The sequence below is a fragment of the Diabrotica undecimpunctata genome, chromosome 2 (genome assembly GCF_040954645.1).
Source record: "Diabrotica undecimpunctata isolate CICGRU chromosome 2, icDiaUnde3, whole genome shotgun sequence".
Lineage (NCBI taxonomy): Eukaryota > Metazoa > Arthropoda > Insecta > Coleoptera > Chrysomelidae > Diabrotica > Diabrotica undecimpunctata.
In genome coordinates, this window is record NC_092804.1 from 144,087,241 (window position 1) to 144,101,074 (window position 13,834).

General features: G+C 31.8%; 1 protein-coding gene across 1 annotated transcript in view; it reads left to right on the forward strand.

Annotated features, from left to right (window-relative positions):
- Nucleotides 1-6,397: 6,397 nt before the first annotated feature.
- The window catches only part of LOC140433484 (photoreceptor-specific nuclear receptor-like), a 106,140-nt gene continuing 98,703 nt past the window's right edge, over nt 6,398-13,834 (forward strand). The window contains exon 1 of the mRNA XM_072521473.1: nt 6,398-6,736. Coding sequence (XP_072377574.1) covers nt 6,643-6,736 — 94 coding nt within the window. The 5' untranslated portion in view covers nt 6,398-6,642. The remainder of the gene's footprint in view (nt 6,737-13,834) is intronic.

Here is a 13,834-nt window from a genome sequence, read left to right on the forward strand (position 1 = left end):
TTCTCTTTTTTTTTAGAAAAACATGTCGATATTTCTAATTATTGCAATCTGGTCAACTGACCAATGAGTAATTCATCAACTTAATTTATCGACGATTTCCTAAAACGAAGAGGCCACCTAATGGTGTCCTCTTATTATCTATAATAAATATTGTTTAATAACATTGCTTCGCATTATGCTCTAGTTTCATAAATCTAAACCAACTCGAAGAGTTTTGTTCTTTTGAACCTTCTTTTTATTCCAGTGATGTCAAGAAGCTGTATTGGCACACAATTCACATTAGTTACTATGGAGTCACTCTTTGTGATTGGGAGCAGTCTTCTTAATTATTTTATCAAAAGTCTACATGACCAAGTTCCAAGTCCTGATGAAGAGCATCTAAAATATGTATTTTTACATCCTTGGCACTTTACTCTGATATCTCTGGATGAAATCTATAGGTATTAGGTACAACCGTTGGCGCAACATTAGAGTTAGCAACTAATAATTTATTATGAATGAATGATTTAGAATTTCTGTCCAAATGTTATCCTTTTTACTTTTTAACGCGGTGTTTCTATCGCAATTTTGTTCTACTGTATCGATTATGTTAACGTTTTTTGTTAATAATGTTTTTACGTTAGGATGAGACTTAATATCATTTAGTCTAACCTGGTATATTTTCAAATCTTTTATGTGTGCAGGTAATAGGAGTGATTTGTTTCGTTTAATTTGATTCGCCATTTTCGAGTCAACGAATGAATTTTATTTAGTGAAATCTGCAATTTTTCAGTCGGTTCTTCTCATACCGCTAAAATGTACCACTGAATTACCTGCGAAGGTAGCAGTCATGTTTCGTTTTAATTCTGGAATTATTATATATGTACATCGTATGTACAGAACTGGACCTAATAAGCTCCCTTGTGGTGCTTCAAGTGTAATACGTCTGAAATTTGTGTAAACTTCTTCTTTTATTTTGAAGCATCTATCCGAAATAAATTTCTCAGTACTGTTTACGTCAACGTGTTCTTAACTTGTAGTTTGAAGTGCCATGATAAACTTTATTAAAAGCTTGGCTACGCATTAGATAGTAAAGTAGACTTTTTATATTCTAAATATTTCTCTTTTGTATGAGTAATTCTTTGTACTTTATCCATTGTGCAATGCTTGTTTCTAAACCCAAATTGATGATTTACTATCAGATTTTTTATTTCTATTATTGCCTAAATCTTTTCAAAAACAATTTTCCCAGTTAAACCATTGGGACATATCTTATTCTAATGGCAACATTTATCTCAACTACTGCTTCACGTGATAGGTTTATCAAAATTATTATTATTATCAAAACAGTTCTTCTAAAAACTAAACGTATCGACTGTTTTGCTAATGTTCATGCGATTTTTTTCCGTTACGTCAAAAATCACGTTGTAGTGCAAAAAGTTTAGTTATTTAAACTGTTGTCGGTAGCGTTTAACAGCCATATTAAATAAGTATTTTTATACTTATTTAATATGCAATAGTCTTTCTTTATAACGATTTCCTATATAACGATAATTTCCCTCTAACGATGAAAATAGTAAACGTTGGTTGATTCGTCATAAGAACAATGTATTAATTCTTTCTCTATACCGATATCGTTTTTTCTTTATAGCGATGACTTTTCAGGCAAATGTGTTATTGTGTTTTTGAAGAAGACTTTTGATGGAATTGGTTGGGAACAATGGCAATCTCAAACTAAACGTTCTTGACGCCATCCTAATGATTAGTAAATCCTGTGACGAGGTGACTAGCAATACGATAAAACATTCCTTTAAGCACGCAGGATGGCTGGAAGATCAGATTGACTGAGGATCAAGATCGTGAACAGCTAACCTGCCGTTAGCTGTTTGGGCCAAAAACTTTGAACTTCCTATCACCTACGGATCGGAAGAGCTAACAGATTTCGAAGAAGTTAATGAAAATGTCGCTACAACATCCGGACTTTCTGACAAGGGCATCCTACAAGCAGTTCTTGTAGTAGAAGAAGAAAACAGTGACCCGGAAGTGGAAGCAGTGCCAGAACCAGCCAGCATTGGGTGCGGCAAAAATACTTCATCGGTTTTTCATCCACCAGGAAGACGATATGAGTGCTGTGGAAGATTCTATGCGTCTTCGGGACAAAGTCAGAGCAATTCTGTTGACAGGGAAAAGGAAACGGACCAAGGTGGCAGACTTTTTTGTTAATGTAAGCTAAATATAGGATGTTATCTTTTTTTATACCTTGATGAAAATACTGTACAGTACCATATTATTTTGTTATTGTACAGTATACATTTTTTAATTGCACAGTAATTTTTTTTATATTGTATTGCTTATATAATTCTTTAATAAATCTATGTTGTGTACAGTATATACAGTGTTAATTCATTTATAATTGTTTTGATCAATTATTTAAATTACAATAGGTGAGCTAGTACAGTATTATTATTATTACAGTAACGATTTTTGTCTCTCTCTATATAACGATCTCTCCTTATAACGATGAAAATTCCTGGTTTAGTATCTATCGTAGAATGTCTTGAAATTATTATCATATTTTTTTTAAAATAGATGTGCAAGAACAGCGAAATTATTTAATCAACTTCTTCAAGATAAGCTACTTCATCACCCATACGTAATAAAACTAGTTAAAAAATTTCATGAAACAGGACCATGTTATTTACGTCATGTTTTTTGGAATCTACTAAAGTTCCTACTAAAAGAATAGCTCAAGAATTTGGTTTTTCGCTCACTACTGTCCGCAGAGTACTGAAGCAAAAATTTTATCCCGACAAAATACACTTGGTATAAGAAATAAATGAAGGTGATCCAAACAGCGGCTTCAGTTTTGTGAGATTATGACTGAGAAAATAAATAGTAATCCAAACTTTCTATTTAATATTTGTTTTTCGGATGAATGTCCTTTTTTTTTCTAAATGGACTGTAAATCGACACAATTGCCGTTATTAGGCTGATGAAAATTCTAGAGTTTTCCACGAAACATATAGGTACCCAACAGCCATTGCTAACAGGTATTCAGAAGGTGATTTGTTTTTCCAACAAGACGGCGTAGTTCCGCATTATAGAATAAACGTAAGGCGATACCTTGATGAACGGTTTCCTAGGCAATGGATTGACTGAAGAAGTTTTATTGAACGGCCAGCAAGATCCCCGATTTAGCTCCCGAATTATTTAAACAGCAAGATTTATAATACCATTCCTGCTTCATTGGAACAACTAAGACGAATTGTGAATGAATGTACTATAGTAACCCCTGTATATGTAGTATAGTAATGCTTCAAAATGTAATTCATAATTTTGAACAGCGACTTTATAATTGTATGGACGTTAATGGATTTCATTTGGAACTGTTTTAAATTATGAATTTAGTAATTTAAAATGTAGTTAATCTTATTTACGTTACATTTAATAAAGATGTCTATTATTGCTCGTAAAAATTTCGTATTAATGTAGTTTTTTACATGACAGAAAAAATTTGAAATCGACACTAACAAAGCATAGGCGTTACGATTAGTTTTTATAAGGTGTAACACTTTCAATAAACTGATGCATTTTCACAAAAATAGAGCTAATATGGAAAAACAATCATGAATACTTGAATTTTCCAGCAAAATAAGTGTCTAATGAAGTGTCAGATGATATATTTCCTATTTTAAATTAAAATTTTGTTGCACTAGAATGGAGGGGGTTGACCAATAATCGATATCTATATCGTTGAAAAATGTCCCTTTTGGAATAAAAATCGACCTGTTTTAGCATTTTCACAAAATCATAGTATAGCACAACATCTGTAGGTATATGCACTACTGCCCAAAATTAACGCACCACCTTAAATGTACCATAAGTTTGAAGCTATTTTTCTTTTAAACGAATGATTGGATTTTGATGATTTTTTTTTCATATTGTAGGTCTATTTCTAGTAAATCAATGTATTTTTTTTTAAATATCAACGTTTTACCTGTATACATGGTGTAAAAATAAAGTTGTGTTTTTCATCGTATTTTGATTTCATCTTATTAATATTTTGAGATAGATTCATCCTTTCTCAAGATTTTCATAAAAAATTATCTCGATATGAGATTATTATTATTACTATTATTAAAGATTATACAGAACTTTAAATGTAACAAGTTTTTATTAACATTTAAAGTAAAGAAAATATTACTAACATAAACTTTATTGACAATTAATACAAATAAATCATAAGAAAAGCAAACCTAAATAATCTTTAACAATTCTCCTTTCCCAAAAACACTTAATAACGAGTATTTCCACGTCTACATCTAATTACTTCTTCACAGGTGGTGGTTGTCAGCTCCTGAGTTAGCGATCAATAATATATCACAAATTCTCTATGGGATTGAGATCAGGGTTGCAGGGTGGCCAGTTCCTAATTTGTATTCCAACCTGGCCCAAATATTCACGTTCCTATGTAAGGAGCAAATGGAACTACATGGTTAGACAAAATGTCTGTAATATACCTTTCACTTGTTACGGAACCTCTTCGTAAACAACAAGGTCCGTTCGCGCTGTATGAGATATTCCTCCCCAAACCATTACAGATCCTCCATTGAATAAAGTAATAGGTAGTATATTGCACTGTGCCTAGCGTTCTCTTGGCCGTCGAATAACTCTCACACGTCTATCTGAGTTATATAAGCAATACCTCGATTCATCAGTAAACAACACGTGCTCCCAGTCATCAACATTCCAGTCAAGGTGCTCTCTGGCAAATTGTAATCTACTTCTACGATGATTTACATATCCTTATATGCAGATCTTGTTCAGCGAGACGCCTTTGTATAGTGTTTCTACTAATTTGAATATTATGAACATTTGCCACTTGTATTTGTAAATGTCTCATTGTGAGAAAACGTTCTCTTATAGCACGGAGCCTGATAAACTGATCTTGTCGTGGTGTTGTGAATCTTCCTCTTCCTTTTCCACGACGCCGTATCCTATGGTCGTTTGTTACTCGAAAACGTTGAATGATTCGTCATAGTGTAGTATGAGATACTCTTAACATTAAGCCTATTTCACGATAACTTAACCCTACATCAGCTAAAGTAATTGCCTGAACTCATTCATCTCGGCTCAGATTTCTTGAAATACGGTCCATGTTAACTAAGTAATATACACAAAATAGCAAAACAATCTTTGAAATGTAAACAATATTTACAGTTTAAAACTGTCCTGTCAAATTGTTTGATTTTTCATAGCCAACTAACTACTTCCATTAATGAGTATTACAATTCTATAAAATTACGTTATGCATTGAACATACTTTTCTTTTTTGATACTAAAAATATCGATGATTTTTTTACGAAAATATTAAAAAAATGAAGCTTTTTCGAAATATTAATATGATGTAGCGTTTGCTTTAATAAATTCCACAGGGTGTTGCAAAATAAGATGAAAAATCAAATTTATTTTTACACCCCGTATATGGGTGAAACGTTGACAATTCCCAGAAAACATTAATGCAGTAATTACTTAGAAATAGGTCTAAAATGCAAAAAAAAATGATCGAAATCCAATTAAGGATTCAAAAGAAAAATAGCTTATTAAAAGTTATGGTAGAGTTGATGTGGTGCGTTAATTTTGGAGAGTAGAAAATCTAATGCTTTGAACATACTTTCCTTTTTTAATAATAGAGATATTGTGATGTTTTTTACGAATATGTGGAAAAATAAAGAAGTGATCTCGAAATAATAATAACATGTAGCGTTTGTTTTTAATGCATTCCACAGGTGTTGCAATATTAGATGAAAAAACATAACTTTATTTTAACACCCCGTAGGTATATAGGTAAAACGTTGACATTTCTTAAAAAACATTAATATAGTAATTAATTAGAAATATACCTATACTGTGAAATCCAATTAAGGGTTGAGAACAAATATAGTTTCAAAATCATGGTCCATTTTAGGCGGTGCGTTAACTTTGGAGAGTAGTATATACATTTATAACTTTTTTCTTGCTTTTTATTCAAAACTAAAGCTATCTTTGCACTACTTTTATTTTTATATTGGCTTGATGTGTAATATTTACATTTTTGGCTACCCTGTATAAAGACATCAAATAAAAAGCACATCGTGAGTCCTTTAACCCATCCTTAATCCTTCAGTCGAACGAGAGAGGAGAGAGCAGGAGGAGAAAAATATCACAGTCTAGTACATCGACATCATCGGACCAAAAAAGGGGTTGAAGCAACGCGACTGGGGTAGCGTGATGTCAAAGTAGGGCGCAGTCGCGTATAGCAGAAGTTAAACACGGGGTGGCGAGGTCTGATCCCGCCCCACATAGATGATACACCACCCTGATAAACGTGTAATCGCTCATTTCTTGATATCGTACCTTTTGATCAACATCGCAGCTACCAATCATAATAATTCTATTTCCAAACTTATTTTCTCATTATCACGGAGCATGTAATTGTTCTTTAAAAAGTTATTTATATAATTTTTATTGCAATGAATACATATTTCGTATAACAAAAATTCAATACTTAAACAAAATAATCCGTAGTAATACGTATTATAATCTAGAAAAATTAGTCTACGCCAAATAACTAGTTAAAAATTGAGTGTCAACTATAGTTATAGTGATCCGTCGGAAGTCAACATGGACTGTTCAGTTTCACAACCCCAGCCTCTTCCGATTTTAAATTCTTTGCATCAGCCTTGCTCACCGGAGCAGCATCCTTGTCATCCAAATGGTAAGTACCTTAACTATTTTTAACATGAATTAAGTTATAGTACTCAATATATTAAAAATTATTTTAGTATTTTCAAAATAAAAAATTTATCCTTCTAAATATATCGGTGAATTAACAAAAATATATAGATAATATTCTAATAATTTTATTATTAATGTATAAATCTGTATAAATGTTGTTAATGTTAATAAGAAGTTTTAATCATATTTGCTACCAAACTTTATTGCTATATCACAACATAAGACAAAACACTGTTTTCATTTCCACAGAATATAGTCGACTTGACATGATTCGATGAATTCCTCAGATGTTTCTGAACTGAATAGAAACTGGACAACAAAACAAAAAATATAATTGGTCTTAGCGAATCATATGAGGTCGACTACATTCTGAGAAAATTACCAAAACTGTTTGTTTAAGATATGTTATATTATTTAAATTATAGTAAAATATATTTATTTTAGTTTAATTGTATTTGTATGTATAATTAACTATCTAAGCCATATATAAGCAGAACCTGAATAATATTACTAAAATTCGATGAATGCTGCCAACAAAAACAATTAAAACAGAATTGCTCAAATTGACAATGTGCTATTGTTATATGAAATTGACTAGAATAATAAAAAATAATAAAAGCTTTCCTGAAAGTGAGTAAAACTATGTCGGATGAAAAATACTTAATCAAATATAGTGATTAGTGATAGTGAAAGTGATTAGAGACCAGACCAGTGGCGGATACACGAGGGGAATGGGGAAATCACCCCAAGAAGGTCCAAAATTAAAGAAAACCTAATATTTATGTATTTTTTGTAGTTTGGGTTTATCTTTTTTGGTTGGTGTTTTATTGGAAGTTTTCTCCCCAAGAAGTTGAAAGTTCCCTTCCCAAAGCAAATGTCTAGATACGCCACTGGATCAGACAAAATGTTACTAAGACTTAAAAAGACATGAGAAATAGATTCCGACGTCAAACTTATAACTAATAAGTTTCTGAGAACTAAGGAGAAAATGTATCTTTCTCTTAAAATTCATTTCCATAATTTTACTTTTTGAGTTTTTCTCCCAGTTTTTTTCTCGTGATCATTGGTTATCTATTTTCGTCAAAATTTTGAAATTTGAATCTGAGGTCTTCCTTATATTGTGATTTTATTAGATGCGACAAATCTAAGATTATTTCTTTTCTTCATTAATTTTCTTATTTATTTATTTATCTGTTATTTCGTTATCTTCGACGACTTAAAATATTTATAGCAATTTTTTTTATTTACTTGCATTGATTTTTCACCATTGTTTAATTATCATGACTTTATATGATGTTGCCTTGATTTTTTATTAACTGGTAAAAATTAATTTTCTTTTTGAGTGATTCTTAAATATTTTGTCATCTTCTTCTTTTGGTGCACTCCGTTACTGAAGGTTTGCGATCACTACATCAAAATCTCTATTTTACACCATGCATAGTAATTGTTGAACGTTAATACCCGTCCAAGTTTTGATATTGTGAAGCCATAACATGGCTCTTCTGCCTACCCCTCTTCGTTCCTCTATCTTCCCTTCAACTATTAATCGTATCAGGTTATATTTGTCATTTCTCTATGAGATTTTTTTTTTCTTAATCGTTGTTATAAGTTTTAACTCGCTATTTATGGTGTTTGAGACTGTTGTATTTGTAATGTGTTGTGCCCATGATATTCTGATCATTCATCGATAAAACCATATTTCAAAGGTTTGTAGCCACCTCATGGTATTTAATTTTAATGTCCAGGCTACAACTCTATAAAGAAGTACTGACCAAACGTAACATGTATTAATTCTAATTCAGATGTCTCAGCTTAGTTTTCGGTTATAGATAACTTGTTTTCATTTATTGTATGTACATGTTCCTAGCCTGTTCTATTTGTATTTTTATTCCTATATTTGGATCCCACTTATCAATTTAGTACTACTCCTTAGTATCTGAATTTGCAAACTTGTTCTAAATGAGTGTTTTTAGGTCAATGCGACAATTTTCATCGGTTTTGCTAATCGCCATTACTTTACTTTACGGATTTTTTGTCAGTCTCATTATTTTGCTTGCATTATTAGCTCTGTCTAGTATATTTTGCAAGTCTTCCATTTTTCTGATATCAGAACAGTATCGTCTGCATACTTGATATTGTTAGTATATTTACCGTTTATTTTTATATCAATTTGGCGCCGTCTAGTGCTTGTTTGAATATGCATTCAGAGTACAAGTTAATGAGCAATGGAGACATGACACAGCCTTGGACACCTCTTTGTATACGGATACTTTTAGTAGGGTGGTTGATATATTTTAAGGTTGCTTCTTGGTTTCAATATAGGTTTTAAATTATGTGGAGATCTTTTCCGTCTAGCTCCATAAGTTATTAGTGCTAGCTTGTGATGGTATTAATACACCATTTTCGCATTCGATATCAAGATTAGCCACATCGAAAGGCGGTGTAACGTGAAAAGAGATTAGATCATCTTCATTGTCAGGCTGTTTTGAAGGAGGTATTACTTCAGATGGTATTGGAAGCTGAAGTCCATTATTTTCTTCTTCTACACGGACTCCATTTGAAGTATTATCTACTATCGCGCTTACTGGATTGTCCCAAGGTACGTCGGTAACATCGAAGGGGGCAAAATCCATGTCATGAAACTGATCAGGGTTAAACGGATATATTCCCGATGCTTTAAAAGATTTTTCGGCCTTCTGAATATTTGCTACAGAACCATAAGCAGTACTAAATAATCCAGCAAACTTGAAATTGTGTAATTACTTTATCTGGATTACTTACCATCCACTTGTCACATTCCCTACTGTAGGTTTTTTTTAAAGGACCAAAAAAACCAATATCCAGTGGCTGTAGTTTATGGCTTGAATGAGGCGGTCGAGATAAAAGATCAATGTGATTCTCTCGGCAATATTTTATAGCTTGCAGGTCACGATAAGAGCTGTGATTGTCAAGAATTAAAAGAACTTTGTTTTCAGCACTGGGTTTGGCAAACTTATTAAAATGGATTGACCACTTACAAAAAAGATCCGTGTTGATATATCCAGATTCAGAAATTGATTTCAGAGTTTCACATGGTGCATTTAAAAACAGCTACCTTCATTCTTTTTCTGGGAAATATGAGTGCTGGAGTAATGTAGTTACCTGTGGAGTTCATGCAACATACAGCCGTTACAAGTTGTCCACGATCTGCACTAGCTACCTTCCCTACAAGTTTTTTTCCCTTGCTCGCTAATGTCTTGGGTAACTTATTAGGCACGGTTGATAAACCCGATTCATCCATGTTATATATTGAACTTGGAGAGTATCGTAAAATCTTGTTACTTCATTTTTATTAAAACCCATAATTCGGGCCATCGTACATTTTTCTGGCTGTGATTATTAGATTCAGCAAATTTATACGCTGCTATTTGCAATTTTTTTTTTGTAATTCCATAAAACATCTGATCTAATGCAGTATCTGTACACATGCGTGCTCTTATACACACTTACCCTACAGGATGGTAAAATGATATGTATGGTCCATATTGTTATACAACATGGAGACATGGACGTTATAAATATCCTCCATTAACGAGTCGGAGGCATTTGATAAGCGGACCTTGCGAAGAATGTTCCGCATACCATGGACAGATAGGGTGAGAAACGAGAAAGTCTTACGAAAGGCAAATACTGAGAGAGAATTATTCAACTTGATCAAGGTACGAAAATAATATATATTTAATAATATATATTATTATATAATACACTTGTTGTCATAGTCATAAAATTCACTTGTTCGCCATGTCTTTTTCAATAAGTTAAATGATAAAAGGAAATTTTCTACTATAACTCTTCTATACATCTACCTCTTTTTTATTTATTTCGATTCTGTTTTCGATTCCAATAACTTTCTAAGAATTTTGGTTTTTTCTATGGTAACTTTTAACCCTATTATTCTTTCATATTACAAGCTCATTGATTTTTTTCTACACATTCCTATTTTTTCCAGTTAATACGTATATGTCGTCAGAAAACTCAAGATCTTCCAGATGGTTGGACATACTCTATCTGGTTCTCTTTCTATTGTCTATTACAGCAATCATGATCCAGTGCGTTATTATTAAAAATATTGGTGAAAACATCACGCATCTCTTTTTTACTCGCGATATCTTTTGTGTCATTGCTCAATAATAAAATAAAAATAAAAATAAAAACATTTATTGCCCTAATAATATTTACATTTCACACTTAATATATTACAATTTACCTTAGCCTACTTTCTTCTTGACGTCCCGCTGTTGCCCCGCCTAATGTTGGTTTTCTTCCTCCCGGAACTTGAATTTTTCTGCCATGGACTCCTTGGCTTCTTCTTCTGTAAGTACTTGTTTTTGGCATCGAAACCTACTTCTCTGATTGGTTGAATAATATTTTAAAAGTTTAATAAATTACTTTTAATATTTATTTATTATTTATATTTCAAACAAATTATATTATATTAAAACAATTCAATAAATTATGTTTGCTAGTATCGCCACCTGCTAACGTATCAACAAAATACAGACGCGTCAAAGTGAGATTAAATATTACGTTAATAATAAAATATAAATTTGATATTTAATTATTCATTTGATAGTAAATTTAATGATTATATAAAATAAATAAGCTGTTTAAAAATAAAATTTGATCCTAGTAACTACTCGTGACGCTCGCCTCAGCATTTTACAATAGATAAAAAGTAATACAACGCCAGTATAGAAACTTATACAAGCAGTAGAGAAAGGAAATTCTAAACATGATGACGGCCAACGTCTGAATACTGACACGGCACCTAAAGAAGAAGATAGAAGCTTTTCTCCAATAAGACATTTAGCAGCCATAACAAAGCATTTTGTGATGTTACATTATCATGTTTGAGTTGTTTTAATAACAAACTATTAATTATGCTTATCCATAGGTATTCAGTGCTTTACTACATAAATATCACAATTTAAAGTTATTAACAAGTGTACCTTTGCTTTGTAAAAATAATGTATCTTTATTTTTTTCAACACAAATAGCGCTAACTTAAAGAGCAAAAAAGTTAAGCGCAAATTTATGCCACATATGTGGCATATGTGGCGCCCTCTATCAGCCACATCAAAGTATGTACAAAATTATAATTTCTCCTACTTAAAAGTATCCAATTATAAATTTTAATCCATAAATATTGACAAACGTGAAAGTTATAGCGAAAAATAAAATTTTAAATTTCCAAATTAACACCCTGTATCTTTCTTAATACCAACATTTTATTAAGGCAGGTTGCCTTAAATCGTAATATTTTCAAGTGTAGAATCTACGGTTTCTTTTTGTACAATTACTTAAGGACCACCCTGTATATAAACGTTGTGTGATTTTTGCCATTTTTTACGATTCTCATGAGATCAATAAAATTTATCACTTCCATTGACGGGTTGCTGTGGAATTTTCATTGTTAGATCCTAATCTTCAAAACATATTACATCAAATTTTGAGTTTTGGCAGTAAATATGAGGCGTTTGAAATATGCCTTAAAGCGCTTAATTCAAAATTTAACATTACAAACTATTTCACGTCATGCGAAATGCTTCCATGAAGACGGCATTCAGTGAAATTTGTAGCTGAAATTGTGTAGTTTCGAAAAACGTACTTGTGCAATCGAAAACAGCTTTTTTAGGCATATTTTAGACACTATTTATGAAATGTTGTCATTCCAACTTGTTTCCATTCCACTATGCCTTCTTTTCTAGTTTCTTAACTCTGTTGTGATAAAACATAAAAAGTGTGATAAAAAGTGTGGTGGACGTGCGTTGTTTTGATCCTTTGCTTATCGTAAAACTTTTTGATATTGTGTTTTTAATTTTTATACAAGATTCTGATTTATCATAAAGATTTTGAATATTTTTAATTAAAGTTTGGTTTCTATTTACTATTGCAGTACCTCTCACATTTTTTTGTAGACATGCTATCGTATGTTTTTTGTAGATCAATGAATAGTAGTAAATAATGAATGGGGTCTCCATTTACTCTTTTATTTTTATTAAAACCACATTGTTCTTCTTTTAAAATGTTATATTCCTCTTCAAACAGGTCTCTCAAAATTCTTCCATATATACTACTGATTGTACCCATTACTGTTATTACTCTATAATTTTTTCACTCTATATTACTTGCATTTTTCTATATTAAAGATACACTTCTCCAAGAAATTAACGCACCACTTCAATAAATCAGTTTTATTTGTAAACAAGCAAAGAATAAAAAATAAAACCACCAGATTTATTCAAAATTTTATTAGTAATTATTTAATTACTATTTAAATGGGAATAAGCCACAATTAAAGGTTAAAATACGTTTATTGACGTTTCAATTTCCACTTCGGAAATCGTTCTCAAAATACAAACATTAGTAAATTAAACAAATTTTGTTTTTTGTTGTATTTTAACCTTTAATTGTGGCTTATTCCCATTTAAATAGTAATTAATTTAAAATGCCACAAGAAAATAGCTTCAGAACAATAGTAATTATTTGTCTAATCATCAGAAAATGTTGAAGTACAGGAAGAAAAAAAATTCTAAAAAAATAATGATAAGAAAAGTAAACTAAAATATGAAAAAAGTCTTAATACCGAGTGTTTCTACCTCTATAGCCCACCCCTACGTATAGCAAACAGCCTCACATCGTTGGCCCATACTTAAAATTAATTGCCGTATTTCATTTTGGTCTAGTTCTCTCCAAATCTGGATCAGCCTCCCTCCCACTTCCTGTAAGTTGTTTGGTTGGATCGGTGTCGCTCTTAATCGCCTACCAAGGATATCCCAGAGATTTTCAATCGGATTTAAATCCGGACTATGTGCTGGCCATTCGATAGTGTTAATTTCTACCTCTTCTAGATAATTTCTGACGATCTGTGCAGCGTGAGGCCTGGCATTATCTTGCATTAGTAAGAAATTTTTACCGATGTAAGGAGCGAATGGTACTACATGTTGCTCCAGGATCTCCAATATGTACCTTTCAGCTGTAATAGTTCCATTTTGTATGACCACTAGCTCCGTACGTGCGGTCAAAGAAATACCACCCC